Below are 26,150 nucleotides of genomic sequence, written 5' to 3'. Positions count from 1 at the left end.
GACCGTACCCAGTAAGGTTTGTTCACTAGCATTGGTATATGAATGTTTGTATGTTGCCCATGAAATCTTGTAACAGAACGATGATATTTTGTTCGTCTGCACATTCGTTTCTAAGTTGATGATAAGGTAATAATAGTCAATTATAGTAATATTATAGCTGTATTTACACTTTCATAAGATAAGGGCTGTATAAAGATAGAGAATAGTCACAACTATTCTTTAATTTGTTATTTGGTGAGATAATGTGATATGATATTTATACTAACAATATTAAGATATGTCGCAACTTTCATTTATATATCAGAGTTCACTATTTTAGTTCAGTCTTATTTTTGAAATTTAGGATGTATGGTTTTAATCTCATTTTGTAACATTTGACATGGAAAACATAACTCAGACAATGTAAGAATATTTTCAAAATTCACTGTTGAATTTAAAATTTCGTTTTCATAAATCATGTTAAGAAAACCTGTACCAATTTGAAAATGATGTTTTATGTGTACAAATAAAAATTGAATGTACAATTTAAATTTTCATTATACATTTAAGTGAGAAACATTCAATATCTTTTTTTATGTCATCATGTTATTATATAATTGAAAATATATCATTAATATAACATTTTTATAATTTATTACTAACTAAATTAAAATTACATTTCGTAGAAAATTACTAAAAATACAGTATCAGTTGCAAGTCATATTAATGTTATCCGAGTTTCTTCTCTTTTAGTGTGTGTGGGTATGTATATATTAATGTTAGTAACTGTAAATTAAGGTGTGATAAAGCACGAAGTAGGATTTATGCCAGTTACTAACTGATCAAGATAGTGGGTGAGAGAACAAACAGAGAAAGGCTAGTTGTGTTTTAAATATTTTTTGTCAGGCAGAGAGGTTTTTATATTATGCATCTTAATAAATAAACGAACTCCAAAATAGAACTTCGATTATTTTATTTTTAATTTTTAATGAAAATTAATGTATATGCATTTGACAAAGGAGAAGAGTCGACATTTAAAAGAATTTAATACTTGCATCTTTCAGTTTGAAAGTATAAAATATATCTAGGAGACATCTATTAATAAAATAATTATCCTTATAACTATCTTTTTTAGGTTTAGTAAAACAAATTCTTACTAACCCCGCTTAGAAAATGACACTTATATATGTGGGGAAAAATTGACAATAATATAAAAAATATTTAAAATTTGGAAGAAAAATCAAATGAGATCAAGTTAATAATAATCTGACACTATCCCAATTGAAAGACAACAGCCTAATGAAAAAAAATAATTTTGATAAATTAAAAAATATAATAAATGTTATATTTTTTGAGTAAAATTTAAAATCATTTAATTTTAGTTAATTAAATTATTTTTACAAAATTCGAAATTTTATTTTCTTTCAAAATTTATCATGAAAACAATATTGTTTATCATACAAAATTTCAAATAAAAAAAAAATAAAAGAAAAGGAGATGCTAATGGTTTAATAATCCCGCTTAATATTTTGTTTTATTTTCAGAATTCAGAAAGTGGTTATTTAAAACTACCAACACGAGACCATGACATAAATCAAGCCCAAAGTTAAAGGTACTTGGCAGTTATCAACAAAACCCTAAACCCTCTATCCCACTCTGTAACTCTCTGCACTCATCCATGGCAACGCAATCGTTAGACGAAGAAACAACTAAGAAAGTGATACGACAAGTACGAGTCGTATTAATTCTCGCTTTGTATTTCAACATTCATTTTTCTACTATCATTGTTCATTCAATTTTTGGTTACCTTTTTTTTTTTTTTCTGTTTTTCTTTTCTTCTATCAGGTGGAGTTTTATTTCAGCGACAGCAACCTTCTCACCGATGGTTTTATGAGGAAGAATATCACTGAAAGCGAAGATGGATGTATCCTTTTTCGTCATTTTCGTATTAGCCATTTTTGTTTTCTTTTTTTGTGTGTAGCTGTCTTAATCAATAGCCTTGACTGTGATCGCACAGTGATTAGTTTGGCTCTGATTTGCTCTTTTAATCGGATGCGTACGCACCTTAGTTTGGGTGATGTGAAGCTCGAAGAAGTGCCCGAAGATATCGTGAATGCTGTTGCCCAAACTTTGAGAAATTCGGCTTCACTCAAGGTCTCTGAAGATGGTTAGTTACTTTTCCCTCTTTTTTGTGGGAGTCTGTAGTTTTGATTACTTGAAGTGTTCATTAACATCTCAAAATAATGTGCTATTGTGTTTTGTTTTTCAACTAAGTTTTTATTTTGGTGATTGGGATGAATAGCTTACAAAACAATTGAATGATTTCAGTTGAGCATTGTATTCACCATGTGGATGAAAATGTTCCTACATTGGATGAAGAATGATCAGTTACATCCTCCTTTTTTTTCGTTTTTTATTTTTATTTGTATGTTTTAGGGAAAAAAGTTGGCAGAACAACAGAACTTCCGAGACCAGAAGTGGTTGAGCAGGTGGAGATAAGAACACTTGCTGTATCACCATTTGAATATGATCTGAAACTTGAAGATGTGGAGAAATTCTTTGGTCAATATGCTAAGGTAATAGTAACACCAGGGAGTCTGTGGTCAGTATCATGATCGACATGCAAACATTTATGGACCATGTATATTTTACTCTTCGTGCTTTGTCAATGTGTGGTGCAAGTCAACAGGAGTCAAATCTGCATAAAAGAAGTTTCTTAGTGCTCTTGAAAGGGAATTAAGATCATTGCCAACATTGTTGTCATAATACGTTATTATCCACTAAGAGATGAACCATGACATTGTGTTTGTCTGTTTAATCTTGAGTGCTTTAGATTTATGTGTTACTTTTAGTGAGTAGAGAAACACTGTTGCTTAGCTGGTAGTTTTTAAGTACGAAGTACTTTGTATGATCTCCTTTTTATAGTTTATGGATTTATTTTTGTGGTTTCAGGTTAATAGTGTTCGGCTTCCCCCTCATGTTGGAGACAAAAGGTTCTTCTGTGGCACTGCCCTTGTTGAATTCTCATCAGATGAAGAAGTAGAAAAGGTTATGAAAGAGAAATTGGTGTATGGCGGGGCTGAGTTAGAATTAAAACTCAAGTAAGAACCTTCGAATACCTTTACCTGGGATTGATTAATTTCTAAAACATGAGCGCGGGTGTTTCTTTAGTACCACATTGTCCTGGTTTCATTTTATCAATAATTCAAATTCACGGATTGCTAATAACTTATACTCGAATTACTGAATTTGAGAATTTTGGTATTTGAAACAGTTAATCGAAATGCATTAATACTGTGTCAGAGAATATATGGATATACCTAATGTTTATATTTACTTAATTCAGGAAGGACTTTGATGCAGAGAGGGAAAAAGAATTAGAAGATTTTAAAAAATCTCGTCCACCTTTGGGTTCAAATCACCAGAATAACTCAAAGGAAGAAGAAGAAAGGTAAAAAGCTGTCAATCTTTTTATCGCCCCAAAGGAAAATATACACACCGACTTACAGTTTTTATTCATTTTCATAACAGCTACCCTAAAGGCTTAATTATTGCCTTCAAACTAAAGAGTATTTCAGATGACATTCCTTCAGACCAAAGCGTTGCTGATCAAAATAATAGCCCTGTCCCCAAAACAGGTGAAAAGCCTGAAATTGCTGCTGGAGAAAATGACCGAAAGGTAGATGAAGAAAGCAATGAGACAAAAGAAGCAAAGGAAACTGGAAGTCAAAACAACAATGAGGTGAAAGAAGCAAAGGAAACTGGAAGTGAAGACAACAATGAGATGAGAGAAGCCAAGGAAACTGGAAGTCAGGACAACAATGAGATGGAAGAAGAAAAGGAAACTGAAAGCAAAGAAAATAATGAAACAAAAGAAAATGAAAGCCCAGAAAAGAAGCCACAAACTGGTGAAAAATTTTCTGCCGCTGCTTACAAGGACAACATGGATGTAGTCTCACGTGAGGATTTAAAGAGTGTCTTCGAAAAATTTGGTACAGTGAAGGTAGTAGGGTTTCCCCTTCCTTCAGCTAGTAGAGCTTTTTGCCTTGTTTATTTAAGATTTGGCAGCTGTCTGATATAACTCGTCACCCACCCCCCTGGAGTTTACTTTCTTGTTTCAGGAAGGAGGATACTTCTTTTTATGTAGTTTTTATTGTTTAATATGCTATAAACAAGCTTTCTGAATTGATCAAATATGCTTGTTTTTTCTGTTTAGTACATCGATTTCAAGATTGGAGAAGTGTCAGGATATATCCGATTTGAAGAAACGGAAGCTTCTATGAAAGCTCGTGCTGCTGCAGTTATTTCAGAAAAGTGCGGTTTGGTGGTAAAGAATTTCATTGCTATTTTAGATCCACTGACTGGTTAGTTCTACTTCATTTTCTTTTGTTACTAAAGCAGTTATCTAATTTTTATTTGGATTTCGGGTTAAAATCTTATTTTTCATCATTAGTACAGAAGTTGATGAGATTAGTACCAAACTGGTATCTTCTGACTGAAAATGTTTTGGATAAGCTGAGAGTCTTTTTTGTTTTTTATAATGATTTCAGGTGATGCCGAAAAAGAATACTGGAGCCGTCTTCGTGGTAGTCAAGGCAAGCACCGACAATTTATGAATAAGCAGGGAAGGTACGTGGTTGGAATCAACGATTTTTTGAATTTTACTTTACCTTTGTTTTTCTTTTATGGACTTTTTTTCCCTTTATTCTGTTGGTTGCTCTTAAAAGGGTGGAATACAAATTAGTTATATTCTGATTGCAGGGGAGGATGGCATGGTAGAGGGAGCAAACATGCACGCTCTAGAGAGAATGGTTCTACATTTGGTCGCGCAAATAAGGCTAAGAAAATTGGTGCTGCATAATTTCCATATCAACCAGCAAGGTCCCCAACCAGCTTACTGCTTCTTGAATTCTCCGTTAATATACTAAGTTTTGTTTTTATGGTTCTTCGTTGTAACATGGTAACATGATCATTACTTGCCATATTTCTTTATAATCACATGCCTTATATATATATATATATATATATATATATATATATATATATATATATATATATATATATATATATATATATTGTTTTTTTCTTTTCCGTTTACATAATGACGTAGAATAAAATAACGTGTTCGATGATAGGATAAAACATGGAAATTTTTAGAGGAAATATATATATTGCTGTTCGCATTTGCGTTTTCTTCAGTGTAGTAAATTGATGATGAAGCTTGTTTTAGTCCGTTGATCTGGTGAAACATACCACAATTCTTGTCGGGTGGGGAATTCTCTTAATTTTTTCAAATACACTTTGAAGAAATTTTTAGTACAAAAATTCTTACAAGTTGTCAGGAATCCTAAGAAAACTAAATCCATTTGTATAAATATTTAAAAAATATTTTCAAGAATATAATATTTTAGGAATTATTTTTCAATCAAGTCTATCTTTAAAGCATTTCTAGAAGAGGGGTTAGAATAATGAGGAAACAATTAATTTATAATTGTCTATTTTTTTTAGAATAATTTAGACATACTATATGTGTAATATAGTAATATATATATATATATATGATATTTTCAGAAAACATGTTTGGTAATAAAGATGATTTTTATTTAATATTTTTGTAATTGAATGTAAGAAATATTTGATAACAAACGACAATTGTTTGTGTTGAGAGAAAATTTAATTAAAATTTCAAGATTGAAATCTTTATTTACCCAAAGAGTTAAAAAGTATCACCTTTGATATGTTGCATTATCAGTTTTCTATTGGGATATTTATATTTTGTTCTTTTCAAACTTCATGTTCGTTGTTCTTTTGGCGGATTTTAACTCTGAAGTTGTTATATCTCTATGTTTTATATTCTTTATTTTATCCTTGTTTTGTTTTTTTGAATGATTGTGATTTGTACTCTTCTAAATCTCTGCACGTCAACCAAACCATGTTAAACTTCATGCATCATTTGCAGAATATCATAATTAAGTACAATAACTAAACCATTTGAACTAATCCGAACTTTTAGATATATTTAAAATTTTATCCATTAAAGATTCATAATATTAAGATTAAGATCACTTTATATATCTGGGAAACATAATTTCTTTATGTTTTAAAATAAAAACTAATTTCTTTTCAAATAAATTCTAAAACTAAAAACTGTCAAAAGCATAATATTTTATATTTATTTTACTTTTAAATTACTTAATTTCATTAATTTTTTTAAGGATTTTCATGAATTTTTAAAACACTTGCTATTTCCTATTAAAGTCATTTACTATTCCTATGAAAACTACACAAAAAAATTATTTGGGTAAAGCGTAAGAATTAAAAAATATAAAACTTGGAGGCTAATTTCAACCTATTTTATAGTTGAAAAAGTTAAAGTATATTTACACTCTAAATTAATTACAAAAATTGTAATTTCTCTTTATAACTCTTGAATTTTATCTTTCATTTTTTTAATATAACGGTTATATAAAATAACTATTAAATTAAGAAAAAATAGTATTGAAAATGATGCGTAATTTTCCTATGGTTACTTCTGGAATTTAGAATAGCCATTTATGAGATCTAGTTAAATTTAATGAATCTAATTATATTTTAAAAAGGTATCCAAATTAATTACATTGATTATGCAATTTTGATAATTTTATGTTAATAATATATAAAAAAATATATATGTAAAAATAGATTTTATGAACATCAGTGGTAGAAAATGTTAAATTAGGCTGTTTGGTTATAAGTATTCCGTATAATTATCTGTAAAATAATACACAAGGTATACTTGATAAAACTTGACATATTTATACAATATTTTTAACCGTTTTAATTTTATTGATAAAATTATTTTTAGAAGGATTTAAAACTGTAATTATTTCTAATTGTTATTTTATGGTATTGTATATTTATCATTAACTATACTATAATATACTATATCATGTCATATTTTTAATGAAATTTAAACTAAAATAAAATAGCACACTTGTATGTGAATATTACATTTTTATATATTAATTAAAGTAAATATTTAAATACCTAGAAACACGGTCATTGAATAAAATAATATGTATATTTGAAAAGATTCTTCATTTTATTTATTTGAAAACTTGCTAGTATGACGATGGAATAACGCAATAGCCACATGCGCCATATTTGATATTTTCCATGTTGCAGTCTGATGGACCAATAACACAATGTTTATTTATTTGCATTAATTTTATTTTATTTTTGAATCCGGAAGAAAAGTTGAGGGAGTGAAAGAAAAACTAAGAGAAGAAAACTAAGGAGAAAATATACAATGTGAGGTTCTTTCGATAAAATAGTGGAAATTTTTAATAAAATGAGTATTTTTTAAATTGAAAAAATTAAAGCAAGAATTGTTATCACATGATCATTATATTTCATCTTCAATAAACTTGGTTTGCAAAAAAAAGAAAAAAACATTTTAGGAAAAAAGTGTCTGTAATTGCTCAATTTCAGTAGAAGAGTAGCTTTATTTGTCGGGGAGTGGTACTTGACACCATAAATTTCTTCTTATTTCTATTAAAACATTTCAAAAAATTATTATTTTATTATAATATTTTATTTATTTTTATTTTTATAACATTAATATAATATTTTATTATTAAATCTAGTATTAAATGGAAGTCAAAATCAGAAAGACTGTCAAAATAACTTTTTCCTTATTTGTCATGATTTGTTGTATTAATAACTTGTTATTTAGAGTACTAGAGTATTAAAAAAATGGTGTTTGCATTTTTTAATTTAAAAGTTTTTTACGAAAAATTATTGTACTGATAAATTTTATTCGTAATGTTATTAATAATTTATGTTTTATCATCATGTATTTATAATTTTTTTTAATATTTTATGTAATTTAAAAAATTATGAATTAACTCTTTTTTATCATTAATTTCATAACTTACTTTAAGGTATCACTTTTTATTGTTGAGTGTATCTGAATAATATTTTATAATACTAAATAATTTATTGTGATTTATATTATTTGAAAAATAAAATATTTAATTAAATTTATGATAATAAATGACAAATATGCATGTAGGTGCCAATATATTCATTTTGGAGATAAGTTAAATTTCATACTCATAATTATAAAGATAAAAATATTTTTTTACTTCGAAAATGATAGGTAAACCCATGTTTTCTTTTTGTTATTCCTAATCTTCCTAATGAAAAAAATTAATAAGTTATTAACATGAACGAGTTTTTTTCTATTCTTATTACTTATTAACAATGCTCTTACCCTTTCAAAAGCATATATGAAAAATTATCATAAGTTAAGATAGATAATTTAGGCAATCATAAATTTAAAAAGAAAAAAAAAATAGAGAAAGGGTTTTTTAAGAATCATAACATTTTACTCAAAGTATTATAAATTATTGATAATTTTATTCTGTGAAAAAAAGTTGCTTGGGGCATCCATTTAAACTTGTATGAATTTAATATTAGTTATATGAATTAAATATGAAGTAGTATTGAATTAAATTTATTGCAAGGGTTAAATATTCTTTTATTCATAAACTTTTACCTAAAATTGAAATTAGTTTTTTCCAATACTTTGTTACATTATGGTTTTAAACTTAAAAAATAAATTGATATTATCATTTTAACCTCACAACGTCACTTTTTTACATGATAAATGATGTTCCAAACTGCCATTTAAGCTAAAGAACGTTAAATAATAAAAACAACTCAATTCCTAAAATGGAGGAAGAGCATAAAGTCACTGCTGCAGAGGGAGAATGACAGACATTGGAAGAATATAATACCTTGGTGATAGTCTCATGGAGGAGGAAGGGGAAGAAGATGAAAGAAAAAATAAAGATAATGTGACACCACCAAATAAACAAAATTTAAAAATTGACCAACATTCTCCAATTTTAAATAGGAGAGAATGTTAACCAGTGTCCAACCAGTGACCCTACGACACTGGTTAAGCTATAATAAATAATCATTGATTTCAATATTTTTATATTGAAAACTGAAATAATTAACTCTATCAATTAATTATATTATAAATTCATATAACATATTTTAAGATAAAATTATCCTTTGAAATTTCCAAGTAATACATCTTTTACAATAAATAAGTATTTTGAAATTTCTAAAGTTTTGACCTACAAAAATATAAAAAATACATGTCCGACACTCGAAGGATCTTTTAGTGAAAACTTGTAATGTGAAGACCTGAAATATTTAAAAAAATTTCAAAATTTATAACAACAGTAAAATATAGTTATTTTATTATTTAATTCATGTTTTAATGTTTTTTAGATATTTAACACTATTTTATTTAGTTGTTCTATTAATTTAAACTTTTTATGTTTAACTATATTTTAATTTTTAGCAACATTAAACTATAATTATTTTATTATTTTGTAACTTTTTGATTGGTGTATATTAAATAAAATATTAAATACAACTGTACAATATTTATAAATATTTTTATCTCTTAAATAAAGTAAATTTGTATTAGTGATTACTAAATTATAATTAATTTAATATAAGATTGATACATATTAATTATCTTTAATCAGTGTCCACCAATTAACATAACCATTTTAAATAAAGTTAGGACTAAATTGAATAAGAAAAATTAAAATAACATATTTCCATAACATAAAATTTAAATACATTTATAAGAATTAAAAGTTATTGTTTTTCATAAAATCATTACCCACTAAATAAAACATTAATTAATTTAAGTGTGAATTTAATAAAGTTTAATGATAAAATAAAACATTAATTAATATCAATGTTTTATTAAACACTTAGTTATAAGTTACAAATAAAAGAATTAAAGAAGAAATTAATATCGCTACGTTTAAATATTAATTATTTTTTCACATAGTAAGCCGTATATCATATGTTAAAGTATGTTTTATTATTCCATCTCTAACAAATTACATTTAAAAGTAAACTTAAATTTCACATCTTGGACTTGTTCTGTATAATTTTTATATTTGTACTAAAATTTAAATTTTAACGACGTAGGAGTAAAAGTAAATTAAATGTATGAATTATTTCAACTAATACATAAGTAGTGTCATAAGTACATTAACGTTCATGAAAGGTGAGTTTGACTAATTATTAAACGCTTTGATTTCTTTTATAATTATTAATAATTATTAAAAGTAAATTAAAAACAAAAGTCATAACACTAATAGTTACTTTAGGATAAAATAAAAACATGACCGCTCTAAATAAATAATACTAAAATAATGAATGGCAGTGGAATTTTGAAGTAAAGAAAAAATAAAAAGGTAAGAGAATAGTATATTTTTTAAAAATAAATTTATCCGTGATTTATTTTTTTTAAATTGTGTGCTACACTGTAGCTATGGAAACCTTTATCAAAGGTGTCAAGATCTACACCGTCAGATTTGAAAAATGTTCAAGATTTAGCCATAGGGTTTGAAACTGAAGAGTCCGCCCCTTTATGTTTGAATATAGAGAAGGACCATTTAAACTCTCTTTTCTCTTCTTCTTCTTCCATTCTTCAATTTTGGTGGTTGACGTGCATTTGCAGATCTTACTTCGCTTTCGCTCTCGTTTGGATCTGCAAATGCGCACCGTTTCGATCACTTCCTCAGTATTCTATCCTAATTGGATTCTGAACCTCATCGCGGTGAGTAAAACCTTTAACGGTCACATTCCATTTTGTTCGCGTGTTCCATTTTCCAAATTCGAATCGTGTTTTCTTAACTTTGATTTTGTTCGACAATGAATTTCAGGTTTTGTTTTGGAGTATGAGGTTTTTAGCAACTTTGATTTGAATTGCTCTGTGTGTGCGTGTTTTAATTTTGAAATCCTATGCATGATTTTGAAACTGTAGATTAGTCTTCTTCCACTGCGATGTTGTTATTGAATTATGTAATTAAGGCAATCGGATGGTGAGGTGGATGTTGACTTGAATGATGCAAATTCAGCTCCAGAAATGGTGATATATTGTGGTTTTGTTAAGATTTGAATATCCTTTTTGGTTGAGGAAAAATGATCTGACCTTGAAATGTTTTTTCAAGATAAATTTTTACTGAGGAGGTTTATAAATCTACTTTTGGAATTTTAACTTTTGAAAAACTTTAATTTGAATTTGAATTGCCCTGTTTTATTTAATTAGATGTCAATAGTTTTCTTCGACTGTTATTTAGTACAGAACTATGTAATTGAGAGATCGATAGGGTAGAGGTTGACGCTTGTGCTTGTGATCCAAGTGGTAAATCTACGGACATGGTAATATACAGTAGTTTTTTTTTTTTTTTTTTTTTTTTGAAGATTTGAATATTGTTTCGTTAAATTGTTTGGTTTAGAGCCTTTATTTTTATTTTTCTTTTTCGCTTTTAACTTCTCCTGCCTGTGTTTGTTTGCAGAACTATGTTCATATGATTTATTAATAGAGGGAGAGACTATAATGATTTGGAGAAGCAATTGGAGAGACAATTGCAGTCCAGTGGGAGTCGGGGTAAGCTATTTTAGTTATCTAGCAACAAACTATGGAAGGTGAGAGGACGATCCCTGCTGTAGATGGGGTGACAGATGGCGTTCAGAAAATTAGAGCTCTGCACGGGTAATTCTCAAAATCAACTTTATTTCACTACGCTCAGATTAACAGCAGCGTCTGTTCTTTTAATCTAAGACATAGAACTAGCTTGATAGATGAATGTGTTACTCTTTAGCTAGCTGCAAGGCATTTCTTGTCAATGTTTATCACCTTTAGCACTTAACAATTGACATGTTTAGGCCTCGCACACTTGCTTGATTTTTTGGAATTATATTTTAACAGGGCCGAGGATTGGTATCTTCACTTTCCTAATTTTTTTATTTCCAATGTTATCTTGCTGTTTGTCCTATCATTTTCTCTTGGTTCACTTATAAGAAACCAAAGAAAAAATTATTAGCGGTAGGAAGATGGTTCTATGAAGAGATGAAGTGAGTTTTCTCTCACAATTAAATACATTTGTAGGAGGACTACTGGCCCAACCAGGCGCTCTACAAAAGGACAATGGACTCCTGAAGAGGTGGGTTTCTTAGACACTTGAGACATATTCTTTTGGAATTTCGGTAACGTTTAGTTTGTGACACAATTTCATATACTCACTTATCTTTTTATTGTCCGCTAACGTTTTTTTCTTTGCACTATAAAACCATGTAACTGGTGAAGTGAAGCATGTTAACGCCCTTCAAATAAATTTTGCATTCAAAATGTTTGTTTACTTCCAATCATAGTTATTTTTCATAATTTTATTCGCAGAAAATGGAATAATACCCGGCTCTCTTTTTGATACACATGAGCATTTAAAATTTCAGGACTGACAGTTTTTCCTTGATTTCTTATATGTAAAGTTTGATTGATAACTGTGTCCTGTACTATATCATTGGGGGATATTCATGTGTTTTGTTTTTACAGGACGAGACTTTGCGGAAGGCTGTCCAGCGTTTTAAAGGAAAGAACTGGAAAAAAATAGGTACTATTTTGGAAGCAGATCCTCTTATGTGGTGCACACTTCCAATTCTAAATAAGTAATATGAATAATCAAAAAGATATAAAGGGGGCGAAGGAATACTTTTCGTGGGACTATATGTTGGTCCCCCTCGACCAGTTTTATATTTCTAATAATGTTGTCGTACATAATTTTTTTTTTTCATAATTTTTACACCTGATAGTTTTACACGTCTTAATTTATGCAACTTATTATATGCAATTTTTTTGTTGACCTTGTTCTGATTGCCATATTTATTTGCAGCGGAGTGTTTCAAGGATAGAACTGATGTACAGTGCTTGCATAGGTGGCAGAAAGTCTTAAATCCAGAACTTGTCAAAGGGCCATGGTCTAAAGAGGTAATTTGTACTTTCCATCCTATTGCCCCAGTTGATTTTATCTGTACATGCTGGTATTTATTCTGACATTATATTATTAGATTGTACCAATTTTCTGTTTCTTGTCTAATCGGAAGTTGCTTATCCAAACTGAATGCAAACAGGAGGATGAAATCATTATTGATTTGGTGAATCGATATGGGCCCAAGAAATGGTCTACTATCGCACAGAAGTTACCTGGACGCATTGGTAAGCAATGTCGAGAAAGGTATGGCCAATTGGATTTCTATTTCTTTGCGGATACAATAATAAAATATCCTGATTGAAATTTTAATATTTCTAACAGTAATTTTGTGATTATACCTTGATAATTCAACAATTTCAATTAAGATCTCTTAGACATGTCAAAATAGGTTGGCTTAATAGATAGAATTGAAAATTTTTTAAAACCAAATAGATCTGACAGAAAATGTTATGGTTTAAGTTGGTCTGGACTATATCCCAGATTAAATGTGTTTTAAGTTATCCCAATCCATAGTTTTGTTGGTCTATTCTTGAATAATTATATTTTTTAAAATACGTGTGTGTGTGTGTGTTATAAATTATATATTAGTAATATTATATTTTTTAAAATTAATTTATTAACTCTACATAACGGTTTGTTTCGATAATGGATCAATGCAACTTTATATAAATTTTTAGATAGTCTGTCGAGTGATGTTTAAGGATTACTCAACCCTCTAGTATCTTCATCCTTGTTGCTTTGTATATACTTTGCGTTAGAGAATTTCAAGGATTTAGTTAATTTTCATTTATATGATTTGTATAATGTACAGGTGGCATAATCATCTTAATCCTACTATAAATAAGGAAGCATGGACTCAGGAAGAGGAGTTGGCTCTCATACGTGCGCATCAGATTTATGGGAACAAATGGGCAGAACTAGCGAAGTTATTACCTGGAAGGTATATCGAGTTTTTCCTTTTCTTTGAAAGAGGATTAGATTTTTTTGGGAGGGGGTGGTGCGCTGCGAGAATCCATTGTTTCTTTTTTCAGAAAAATGGGCCTTATACACAAACTTCCCTTATTGGGCCTTATAGAATAAAGTTAGGCTGTTGCTTCTTACACTCCATCAAATTTCTTCTCCACCCCATCAAAAAAGCTTCCGGAAAACTTTTTCCCTAATAGAAACTGGTGTTTTTCGAAAAAAAAAAAAGAAATTCCAGAATTGTCTATTGTGTTCTGGAAAATAGATTTCATAGGTGATAGGGTGCTGGTAGAAATGTGACAGGGTGCTGGTAGAAATAAGTCACATTTTCAGCAAAAAATAATTTTGAAAATAAAGAGATATGTAGTTCAAGTTTCGACTATCTATTTAGGTACACGTTTAACGGCCTTCACTCCATTTTTGGAGTTGTGGTTTCGTATGTAAGTTCTGGGACTGATTTCGTTGGGCTTCTTCTGACCACAACGTTCCTGGTTTTCCGTGTGCGGTTGAAGTTCATTCTTCTCCTGTTTCGATAAGCTGTAAATATTTGTAATTCGCTTGTGCTTTGTGGAAACAGGACAGACAATGCTATAAAAAACCATTGGAACAGTTCCGTAAAAAAGAAATTGGATTCTTACTTGGCATCAGGCTTGCTTACTCAGTTACAAAATGTACCACTTGCTGGAAATCCGAATCAACCTATTGCTTCTGTCTCTTCGAGGTTGCAGCAGAGTGGAGAAGATAATGGTCCTAGGGGGACTGAAGGAGAGGAAGTTTCACAGTGTAGCCAGGAGTCAGCTAATGCCGGTTACTTTTCATCAGCCAGAGAGATGAACAGTGTTGCTTTACTCACTGGAGAGGAATACAGGCCAAATGATGAGCCTAGTCAAGCATCCTGTTCAGAGCCATATTACGTGTCTCTCGACGAAGTAACTGCATCACTTCCAGACATGCCTGACCAAGAGATTTGCACTTCTCAATTCGTTGAACAGAAATATTCACACAACCCTGGAAATTCCAATAACGGGGAAGGCCAACTTGATTTAATTGACTTGACCAATATTTCCTCACTGGACTTTGGGCAGGAATCATCACAGTTCCAAAATGATTGCATGATGAATGTTCCGTTTCAGACTTCGGGGGGGTTAGGTGTCGCAACAACCATGCAACCGACATCTATGGACTCTGTTAAACCCGAACACATGTTGATGTCTGACGATGAATGTTGCAGAATCCTATTTTCAGAAGCAATAAGCGATGAATGTTTTTCTTCTGAAGATTATAATAAAGGTGTAAATATGGTTGATTTATTAGGAGGCCCCTCATTTCTTTGTCAGTCAACATTACAATCTGTCCCCTCAGTTGTTTCTTCTTCTGGAGATAGGTTGATGTATACGGCCGAAGCCAATCAGTTGGTTGGGTCAGAGGATCAGCAGTTTGTCTCCAGAACGCAGGATAGCATAATTTATGCCAGTGACTTGTCCAGTCCTCCTTGTATTCGTAGGATAGACAACACTGAAATGCAAGAGCCATCAGATGTTGTCAAAGATGATTCGAAATTGGTCCCTGTAAATAGTTTTGGCTGTGGATCAGACGCAAAGTCAACTTCATATCCAACGGACGAAAACTCAAATGTGCATACAGAACAGGACACAGGTGCTCTATGTTATGAACCTCCCCGCTTCCCAAGCTTGGACATTCCTTTCTTAAGCTGTGATCTTATACAGACAGGGGGCGATATGCAGCAAGAATTCAGTCCCCTTGGTATCCGCCAATTTATGATGTCTTCTATGAACTGTCTAACTCCTTTTAGATTATGGGACTCGCCTTCTCGGGATGATAGCCCAGATGCCTTGTTAAAAAGTGCGGCTAAAACCTTCACAAGTACACCATCTATATTAAAGAAACGAAACCGAGATCTCTTATCTCCATTGTCGGATAAAAGAATTGACAAGAAACTTGAGATTGAAATGACATCAACCTTGATAAAAAACTTTTCCCGATTGGATGTCATGTTTGATGACAATGAGACTCAGGGAGCAGATTTGATTCCTCAATCTTCAATGCCAAAAAGGGACTCTGGTACCTCTGTTGAAGATGATAAAGAGAATTGTGGACAAGCTGTTAAAGTGGAACTAGTAGGGGGAAAAAATAAGCATGCTATTTTGGACGACAAAATATCTGAAAAAGATTCAGGTGATGGTAATTCTCAGGAAAAAATTAAGCAGCAACCTGTTGCTGTTGGTTCTGCGATCGATAATGACGGTAGCGCTGCCGCGGAGATTGTAAGTATTGTTCTGTTGTAATAAACTGTTATCCAAAATTTGCAAAGGCTTATGCCATTATTTTGTTTGTCAGGTCCAACAACCGTCAGGAGTTTTGGTTGAACATGATGTGAATGACCTATTAATGTATTCACCAGATCAAGTAAAAGTTCTTAGTTTAAGTGCGAGAACTAAAAAAAATCCATGCTCAAGGATTAATTCACCATCTGTTTGGTTAAAGGAGCATGAAAGACTTTCAGTTGCCGTTACTTGTATACATTCTGTCAGTTCATCAGGCCCGGGGGAGAATTCGGGTGATCACACTGGAAATGATGGTGGTTTGGAAACATGTAGCATGTAATTTTCTTCTAACTAATTGTATCATCATTTTTTGTGTTACTGCCAACTGAGTCCATGGTCCATTAATTATTTTATTAGGGTGAGTGTGTGAGTTTTCGATCAAACTTTGATAAGGAGTGTGAGGTTTATGTTAGGATTTAAGTGAAAGAGGAGAATTTAACCCAAAAGACCAGTCCGTTAGGTAGAAGAATCTCTAAACTTGAGTACCACGTTTAATAGTTTATTGTATTCAACATTAGATTCCTACACTATAGACTCGGTGGCTTTCCTTTTCTTCTTTAGACGACTTCACTTATTGATTATGATATTCAATTTTGCATTTTAATACAGACAGTTAAGGATTGAGTACAAAAGGAGTGTCCAACCCAAAAATATTAGTCCAGTAGTGGTAGAACCTCTAGGCTTAAGTACCATATCAATTTAATCCGTTTAACCTTATATGATGATACTGTTGATTTTCTAAGTAGCCTTGAAAAGTTATCTCATTGCGCAGCACTTGGAAAATTCATTTATTTAGTTTTTATTTGCAACATTTTGATATTATGCTTTCATTTTCAAATTATTCAATGTCAATTTTCAGCGCTTTTATCTGACTGCGTCTTTGATTTCAGATTTGGTGGAACACCATTTAGGAAAAGCATCGAGTCGCCTTCAGCATGGAAATCTCCTTGGTTCATCAACACTTTTTTGTCCAGCCCCAGGATTGATACTGAAATTACCATTGAGGTACTGCTGGTTCTGTTGGATATTTATTTTTGTTTAAGTAGATATTAATTTTACCACAATAACAACAAGGAGCATTTTAATAGGATTTTGGGTACTTTATGAGCCCTGGTGACAGAAGCTATGATGCAATCGGGTTGATGAAACAGATTAATGAACAAACTGCTGCTCAGTATGCCAGTGCTCATGAGATCTTAGGAAATGAAACTCCTAAGGCGTTACCTAAAGGTAAGTCCAGAAACGATGAGGATGAAGACCGGGAAGATATCGATCCTAATAATCAGCGTGGGGACTGTTCTCAGTCGGCTTCAAGTTCCTTGGTAAAGCTTAATTTATTCCTATCCTTTCCCTTTCCCGTCAGACATAACCCTTTAGTTTTTTCTGGAAAGCTGAAACATATATTTAGAATATAGATTTCCTAATAAAGGGAAACATAGCAATTTTAGTTAAAACTATCGGAAATTTATTATGCGTTTTCACGAAACTGCATCGAAGATGATTGAATTAAAGCTTTTGGAGAGTCGACTTTTCCAGTCGCAAAAGTGACAAAAAATCTTTGTTAATTTTTTTTTTTCACAATTCAATTTTTAATAAACCACGAGCTTAAGAAGATTTGAGGCATTGGAGATTTCAGGATCCAGGAGTTTTGTCAATTTATGGCTTAAAAGGAATTTATTTGTTTGCAGGTGGAACGACGTGTGCTTGACTTTAGTGAATGTGGAACTCCGGTCAAAGGTGATAGCAGCAAATCCTCAGCTATGAGCTTCTCAAGCCCAACTTCGTATTTGTTGAAGGGCTGTAGATAAGTTGGTCGTGAACTCAAATGCCAAAGCCTCCTGTTCTTGTACCTTCATCTTCAAGTATAATTTACATATAGTTTACTATTTTTGAAATATTAATTTTTTTATCCTGTTTATAGTGACAAGACTTGAATGCGTAATTGTAAGAAAAAAAAAATCTATTTCGGTCTGTGACGGATCATGATTCTTAGTTTGTCACATCTATATAGTAGGCAAATACACATTGATGGATGTAGACTTCTCTTCTGCAAAAATAGCTACAAATTTCTCACATTTCATAACATTCTTAGTTTATCCTCTAGCCAAATTTCCGCTGCACCCTACATTTACAAACAGCTACGGAGGGGAAGGAGCAAGGAAAGCTCAAATTCTTGCTTTAAAAAAGATTACATGTTCAAGACGTGTTGAACTAAGGTTATAGCAATCCGGAATTCAATCTTATAATAAAGATTAGCTGAAAAGAATATGATTTATGCGTGAAATATATTTGTGTATGACATGAAAAATGTTTTTTATGTCACTATATAACTTAGTGGAGGACTATTGATTTACTATCTTTATTGAGATGCTGGCTGATCAATGTTGGTTTCTTAATTAAAAACCAATTATTATGAATTTTTTTAAAAAGAATAAACTTTCCACTTAGACATTCAACTTATCCTTCTCAAATGAAAAAAATAAAAGTAAAAGTATTAGCTTATTACGACATCTGTGGAGATTACAAAGTAATTGTTCATCTTCAAGGATGTGTGCTGAATTGTGTTAGTAAGTCCAACTAATGTAATAAAAATGGAAGCATATTATACTTGGGTTAAGATTAGCTCTACACAGCATTTAAAAATTATAGTTTTGGCTCATAAAAGTACCATGTACAAAATTAAGTGAAGAAATAAAAGAAATAAATTATGACAAAATATACAAGAATTTAAGTGTCATGTAAAAAATAAAACATTCCTAAATGAAATATAATAATTGTGTAAGACTCATAAAAAAGTGAGAATATTTTAATAGTTACCGTTCCTTAATATTTCAGGTTCTGGTGTGATGTACTAAAACAAGAATGAATGAAATAATTAGATATTGCTAAGTCATTTTTTCCCTTAAAGAGCCAAATTATTATAATTTAAGATCAAGAGAATAAAAACTCAGTCCATGATCAATTATGATGATAAAATAATATCATAATACTGGTACAAATCTGATTCATGAACTTCTTATCAAAGTTTGTCATTATTAATAGTTCTATTTATAAAAATTTCCTCTCCTTTTTTTTTTATCAAAACCTCGACTGACAGAACTACCACATTTCCACAATACCAATTTAAATTGATTCCTAACCTAACGCTATGAGATTTTTACTCATGCAACATTCTTAACTTTATTATTATTTTCACTAAAAACTCAGTTTATTGTTATTTTTCACTAATCAAAACTTAGTTCCAAACGCTAGCATCTCAAATGGCATAAATATTGCCTTTAAGTCTCATATGAAAGAAGGTATCATAGTTGATGTTGACAATTATTAAATAAAAAGATGGAAGTCTGCCTGTAGGGACTACGGAGAAAGTTGAAAACTGTAGTTAGCAACACGTTTTAGGCACCGCCGGTTACAGCTGCATGGATCGCATCTGCCAGATGTGGGACTGTTTTGGAACTTAGACCGGCCATACTAATCCTCCTGCAAAATAAACAGCGTATTTCAAGTCAGATGGAATTCCGCCACAATAGACAGCCGAAGCAAATTTAGAGTTTGTATCTCCTCAACATAATTATTACAAAGTGAACTCAACTTTTCAATATATATATATATATATATATATATATATATATATATATATATATATATATATATATATATATTAGTGTGGATGCAAGAAAGGAAAAGTCATTCACATCGAAAGGAATTAAATTGCAAACAAATCTTCGAATGTTTTGCTATCTGGCAAATGATAATGAACCAAAAGTTAAGCAAACAGTACAACAGAATATCTATGGTACTAGAGTCTCTTGCTTTAGAGGGATCGCGGAATTTAAAAACTGTATTTGATAATGAAAAATATATTCTGGATAAGCATACGACTATACTAAAAATACCACGGAAAAGACAAAGAAACATGGATGCGCAACTTGATTATGAAAAAAGTGATCGGAATAGTATTACTTAGAATACTGGGGATATGTTTTGAATTTTCTCTTACGTTTTTTTCTTACGAGTTATTTGAAAGTTAAAATTCAAAACTTAAGTTTTAAAAGTAAAGCAGAATTTGTACAACAATTTTCATTTCTTATAATTTAAAAGAGATGACCCTGCCATATATAATAATAGTCTATAGACGTATACTAGCTTCTATGAAACGAAGCATTCAGATTCAGGTATACAGCAAGTAGAAAATATAGTCTTTTACTTTTAATTGTGTTGTTATTCGTGTGTAACATTTTTTCCTTTCTTTATATTATCTTGTGTCAAAAAGGGTTTCAAAATGCAATCCCATATTCATCTCCATGTGTATTTTACAGAAAAAAAAAAAGAAAAAAGAATACAGGGGTGTGCGTGCTTCCATATTTACAATTGAATGGACCAAAAAACACAGAAAAAGAGAATGCATATCATATTCATTTCAATTCATTTAACAGAGTCATACTAAATATCTTACCCATCAGATGTCATGTATATATGGTACTCATTAGTCATGAAGGAAACTTGTTCGGCATTCAATCCTGTGAAAGTAAACATGCCAATTTGTTTGATAATGTGACTCCAATCACCAGGTGTTCCTGCCCAGTTAAAGGAGAAATATGTATAACTGCAACATATGTTTCACATATACAGAAGACAATACAGAGTAGGGGAAGAGAATAAAGAATGAGCAAACAAGGAATAGCTTCTTGCATACTGGAGCAACAATAATGATACAGATCAACCCAAAATGACAAAACTAAAGGAATTGCAAAAGGAACTCAGTAGAGGCTGACCTCGGGAATGTAAAGCGTTGAAAGTGATCCAGGTACATTCGAAAAAGACAAAAACTAAAGGAATTGTAGAAGGAACTCTGGATAGGCTTACCTCTGGACTGTAAAGCATCAAAAAGTTGCTGGCGCATACTGATAATTCGATCAGCCATTGCTTTCAACTCGATAGTCCACTCATTGAACAAATCTCTGAGAGAGAATCAAAAATCAGTGGGAACTTTTTTAGCACAGGAAAAAATTACCTAGCAAAAGAATGTGCCTAGGATCTCCTCCTTGGAATTATTAAATATATAGACAACCAAAATATGTGATGACACCAACCATCACAATCAGTAAAATCACCATCTTAGATAACGACAATATTTACCAGAATCCTCCTTGTAAAACATATATTTGAAGAATGAACTACGTAAATACCAAAGTGGTTACACAAGCACAAAATTCATTACCATTTGACTGTCCATTTCAAGACTATCATTAAGAATAAGACAGTCAACTTTTTTTTTTTCTCCCTATGTTCTCTTAGGAAAGCGGAAGAATCTTGGCTCATTACCCGTCCTTGAGAATGGCAGCCACAATGGATGCACCGTGAATGGGAGGACTCGAGAACATGGGCCTAATCACGAGTTTCAGCTGGCTCTCAACCCTGCTTGCAACATCAGGTGACTTGCAGACCTAGATGAGTTTTTATTATTTTAAAAAGGGGAGACTTATCAAAACACAAGAAGCTGCTAGTCATCAAAGAAAAATAAAAGTATAACTGTAGATTAAAAAATCAGCACTAAGGATACAAAGATTCACAAAGTAATCAAGTAACTAATAAGATTCAAGGAGACAAAGAGCATTCACTTGTTACTGACAAAAATTTCATAGTCTCCACTTAATGCTTCGAAGTTCTTACAATGCTTAAGGCTCCAACACGTTCTCCATAAAGACCCAGATTCTTTGCATAACTCTGTGCTAGCAGCAATTCACCCCCATCAGCAACAAACAAACGAACAGGTTGGGCATCTGCATCTAGACTGCCGCTAGCAAAACCCTTTTGAAAAAAAAATGATAGTTTAAAAATATTTTTTGATCAAAGAATAGGCATCTGAAACATAGTAAATATAAATTCCTAAATTCCTGTACATCCATGATCCATCAATGACATTTTCAAGAAAAAGGAAGCTAGCACTAAGATTTTGATTCTTTTTCAACCCATGCAAAACATCAGGATCCCATGTGATTTCTACTGGACAGATTTGAAATTTTAATATAAACGCAAAATTCTAAAACTAAGAAGCCAGAAGCAAGAAATTAGTTGCACACAAAAGAGGCTTGCCTGATAAGCACTGTCAAAGAAAGGTAACAAAGCTTTTAATCTTATTAGCTGCCTAATCTGCTCCCATTGCTCAAGGGTTGGATCAACACCAGTTGGGTTATGTGCGCATGCATGTAGCAAAATAATAGATCCAGATGGAGCAGCACCAAGATCTTCTAGAAGTCCTATAAGAACCGGAGGGTAAAATAATATTAAATAAACTTGATGAATATGAAATTGATCATGACACAATAAGTAATTCACACTTCACAGCTTGATACAGTAATTTCCAACCTTCAAAGTCAAGCCCCCGTGTTGCTGGAGCATAGTAGCGATATGTTTTGACAGACAACCCCGCTAAGTTGAAAACCTTGTGGTGATTGCCCCAGGTTGGTGTTGGCAAGTATATAGTCCGCTGAACAGACAGACAAGTGCAGTAAAAAATGTTAAAGTGACGTTAAATAAACATCAGTTAAAAAGGAGAGAAAAGTCAAGAAAAAAACACGTTACATGGTGATAGTGTTTAGCCAAAAATTCACCCCCAACTCTTAATGAACCAGTCCCAGATAAGCATTGTACAGTGGTAACCCTGTTCTCTTGAATAGCAGGGCTATACAAAAAAAAGAAGTAAGCATAAACAATTAGGTATTGAATACTGATCAGGAAAAATCTCTATAAAAAAGAAATCACTGAATTTTTTTTCTATTATTAACCTGTCAGCCCCAAAAATAAGCTTAGCACTCAATTTATTAAAATCAGCAAGCCCAACAATTGGAATATACTCCTTGTTGCGTGACCTGAAAATAATGCAGAACAGAACATTCTAAAAAGTTCCGCATAATATCACCGGAAACGAGAAGGGAGAAAGTATAGTCAGGTACTAACAAGTCATTTATGAGTTGCTGCTCAACCTTCCTCACTACATTCAAAACAAGAGGTTTTCCTTCCTGGAACAATTTAAAGTATTAGCAAGAACTCACAACTTTCCAGTAGCCAGCAAAATTATATGCACAAGGACTATATAATTGTATTTACGAATTAACGTAATCTAGTTTATCTCATTCTAAATAATGTAGTACCATTAAGAAAAAACTCTCACCTCAGTTCGGTAAGCACCAACGCCCAAGTTGAGCTTAACTGGACTTGGATCTTTGTTAAACGCAACCGTTACCTATTTTCAAACACGCAATCAGAGTAAACAAAACTAAACAAATAATAACAAAACTAGAAAAAATTTCGTATGATTAGACGCCTCAGTGTCCAATCACGTGCACTATTTCCAAAGGCAACGCAACACGGCATCGGCGAAACGTAGCGTGCGGCCTCGAAATTCACACGCAATCAAACACAATTACACAGCTCAAAATCACGCAACGAACCGATAAACTTCCGCAATAATCTAAACCTAGATTCCTTAAATAAAAACAATCTCGAATTAATCATTCAAATGATGCTGCTGTATACATGTCAAGAACACGATCTCAGGAATTAGAAGAACGAAAAGAAGAAAGTAAAAAACGCGATCTCATCTAATACGTTACATAATCGTAATTGCGATGATTTGAATAAATAAATAAATAGCGAGGCAAGAAGAAAATATTACCCCGAGGATAGGATCTTCAGGCGCACGAACGAGGTGGTTGAAGACGGAATCAGAAGCAGCGGTTGGCGAAGCGGAGATGCCATCGTTAGAAGCCATTGGTTCAAGAGCGCTAATGAAATGTCTGGCGAGAGTGTTGAGTCTGCGATCACAGGGAGAGGAATAAGAATCAGAGAGAGAGGTAGTTTTGAGAATAACCGGTGGGCGCATGCTGAATGTAAACTCTCTATTTTCTCGGGTTTTGTTGGTCCCTGTAATAAAGTGCGTGCGTGCGCGAATGAATTAAAGAAAAGTATTCCCTCCACAAATTACAAACTTGGAAATGCAACCAGAGTTTATTTCATTTCATTCACATTTTTTCTCTCACCGTTATATGATAGAAGAATGAATTTGTTTCGTCTATGCTATTCCTATTATGCAATGGTGGATGATTAAAACGTTGCCATATGTGTCGTTTACTCGGTTGGTCACACTATCGCCTTCAATTATTCAATTTTCTCGATGCAATAAAAGCGTGACATTGCATACCACCTTCTAAAAAAAGATTATTATAAACTAATTATTGAAAATAGCACCGTACAATGCGACAAAGTGTTTTGAATTTATGGTAACATAAGAATAATTGTTTAGTAGATTTTCTGTACCCTCGTCATAAGAAAAGAATGACAATGTTGGTGACACTTTACTATTAATTATAATGTCCTGAAAAAAGTTATATTAAAAAATATACTGTCGCGTTATAGTATAAACCTAAAAAATATTTAATATATTTCTTAAAAATGGAAAAAAATATTAAAAAAAACTAAACAAAAATCATCAAGAAAACATTATTTATGTTTACCTTTCCATTCTCATGTCAATGTCAATGTCAGTGTATAATGTATTGTTGTGAAATGCATACACGTATAAATTTAAGTTCAATAAAAAATTTAATTGAAATCAAGAAAATTGACAATTCAACGTTGATTGTTAAAAGTTTAATTTAAAATGTGCTGTCATACTTAAATTAGGTCAACATCAGTAACTTGTACATAGGTGTTGGTCTTCATTGATCCTTTTAATCTCCTCTTTGGACTGAGTTACCTGCTAAGCATTTTCATCAAGTCAAACATTTGGCTCCACTATATAGTTTTAAATATAGTTATTCCAATAAATAATGAACTTTTAAGTGTTACATCATATTTAGTCCTAGTAGTAAGTTGGTTCTTTTGTCTGAACAATTTTTTTTTTCTAAAATACTCCTTGTAAAATCTCTCTTGTATTTTAATCCTGCTAATATATTAAGTTTTTCTTTTTTCCCCTACAATATTAAATAATTTATTTCAATATTTATTCTTGTGTTTGGGCAAAATTCTAAGGGAGAAATTAGTTTTCTAAGTCTATCTTTTCTGATCTATCTATCTTTCTTTATTTTTCTATCAATATTCAGGTGTTTATGAGGTAGAAATAAAGTTATTATTTTCAAACTAAGAATTATATATTATTATTCTTTTAATAAACATGACTAAACAAAACATTTGATAATAAAATAAAATTCAAATAAAAGAACAGATTTTGAATATATTTAGTGCTGCAACATGTTCTTTATTTTATTTTGGTCTTCACATAACAATTTTTTTTAAAAAATTAGACGTTGTTAAAATTATCTTTATTTTAAATCTTGATATTTTGTTTTAATAATTGTACACATGTCTACGACTCTAAACTAAATCAGTTTATTACCACCAATTACTTAACCACCGCAATCATTTATCTTAATGCTTTAATTAACCGTTTCCGATAAAAAAAGTTATCAAAATTAAGTTCTTATCTTCTATTAAAAGTGAAAATTTATCTTGTCTATAAATTGAACCCAGTATCTTTTTGAAAAGAATTAATCTACTCTTAATACAAATAATTATAATCTATTATCTCAATTAATAGACTGGAAAACAATATTACATTTGCACCTTTGGATCACATTGTTTTTTTGGTCAGAAATTAACGATTAACGTTCTTAGTAGAGCTTTTGTAAGTAGGAGTGGTTCTCCACCAACACCAACAAAACATTGTGCCAACACCAACACCAACCCTCTTCCATCAACAAAACAAGCACCAAGCATTGTGCCAACACCAACACCAAGCTCTCTCACTTCTCTTCCACAAAACTCTAGAGCTGGAGTTTCTGCCACTTTTCTTTCACTTCTCGCGACTTTCTTCTTTTGCTCTTTCATTGTGTTTCATGAATTCACTTTTTTTATTTTCTTTAGGGTGACAGCAAAGTTAGCTTCACTTTATATGCTACAATTTTGTTTATTTTTTTCCTTTCTTATTTTGTCCTCTCTGATAAAAATT

At 31.3% G+C, this 26,150-nt stretch overlaps 3 protein-coding genes across 4 annotated transcripts; 2 read left to right on the top strand and 1 right to left on the bottom strand.

Annotated features, from left to right (window-relative positions):
* Positions 1 to 1,559: 1,559 nt before the first annotated feature.
* Positions 1,560 to 4,990, top strand: LOC114196060 (la protein 1-like). Its single transcript, XM_028086561.1, has 10 exons — positions 1,560 to 1,708; positions 1,825 to 1,903; positions 1,997 to 2,146; positions 2,416 to 2,555; positions 2,932 to 3,080; positions 3,326 to 3,430; positions 3,511 to 3,982; positions 4,196 to 4,343; positions 4,530 to 4,608; positions 4,741 to 4,990. The coding sequence occupies exons 1-10, from the start codon at positions 1,658 to 1,660 to the stop codon at positions 4,838 to 4,840; spliced, it is 1,473 nt and encodes a 490-aa protein (XP_027942362.1). The 5' UTR covers positions 1,560 to 1,657; the 3' UTR covers positions 4,841 to 4,990.
* Positions 4,991 to 10,431: 5,441 nt separating this feature from the next.
* Positions 10,432 to 18,244, top strand: LOC114196096 (transcription factor MYB3R-1). 2 transcript variants are annotated; one of them, XM_028086620.1, is made up of 12 exons: positions 10,432 to 10,618; positions 11,361 to 11,557; positions 11,954 to 12,008; positions 12,398 to 12,455; positions 12,735 to 12,829; positions 12,973 to 13,076; positions 13,645 to 13,773; positions 14,374 to 16,081; positions 16,155 to 16,417; positions 17,032 to 17,146; positions 17,230 to 17,463; positions 17,830 to 18,244. In XM_028086620.1, the coding sequence occupies exons 2-12, from the start codon at positions 11,484 to 11,486 to the stop codon at positions 17,947 to 17,949; spliced, it is 2,955 nt and encodes a 984-aa protein (XP_027942421.1). In that variant the 5' UTR covers positions 10,432 to 10,618; positions 11,361 to 11,483; the 3' UTR covers positions 17,950 to 18,244. The 2 variants fall into 2 exon arrangements, with proteins under 2 accessions (XP_027942421.1, XP_027942422.1); XM_028086621.1 differs by lacking the exon at positions 10,432 to 10,618 and adding an exon at positions 11,205 to 11,223.
* A 1,051-nt stretch (positions 18,245 to 19,295) lies between these two features.
* LOC114164074 (aspartate aminotransferase 1) lies at positions 19,296 to 24,189 on the bottom strand. The gene is made up of 12 exons (XM_028048560.1): positions 23,820 to 24,189; positions 23,316 to 23,387; positions 23,102 to 23,163; positions 22,930 to 23,013; positions 22,727 to 22,826; positions 22,511 to 22,631; positions 22,238 to 22,401; positions 21,815 to 21,952; positions 21,467 to 21,588; positions 21,008 to 21,102; positions 20,598 to 20,718; positions 19,296 to 19,621 (listed from the first exon to the last, which is right to left on the bottom strand). Exons 1-12 carry the CDS (start codon positions 24,024 to 24,026, stop codon positions 19,537 to 19,539), a joined length of 1,371 nt encoding a protein of 456 aa, XP_027904361.1. The 5' UTR covers positions 24,027 to 24,189; the 3' UTR covers positions 19,296 to 19,536.
* Between the last annotated feature and the right edge of the window lie 1,961 nt (positions 24,190 to 26,150).

This window comes from Vigna unguiculata, chromosome 9 (genome assembly GCF_004118075.2).
Source record: "Vigna unguiculata cultivar IT97K-499-35 chromosome 9, ASM411807v1, whole genome shotgun sequence".
Taxonomy (NCBI): domain Eukaryota; kingdom Viridiplantae; phylum Streptophyta; class Magnoliopsida; order Fabales; family Fabaceae; genus Vigna; species Vigna unguiculata.
This window is presented reverse-complemented; position numbering and strand designations above follow the sequence as displayed.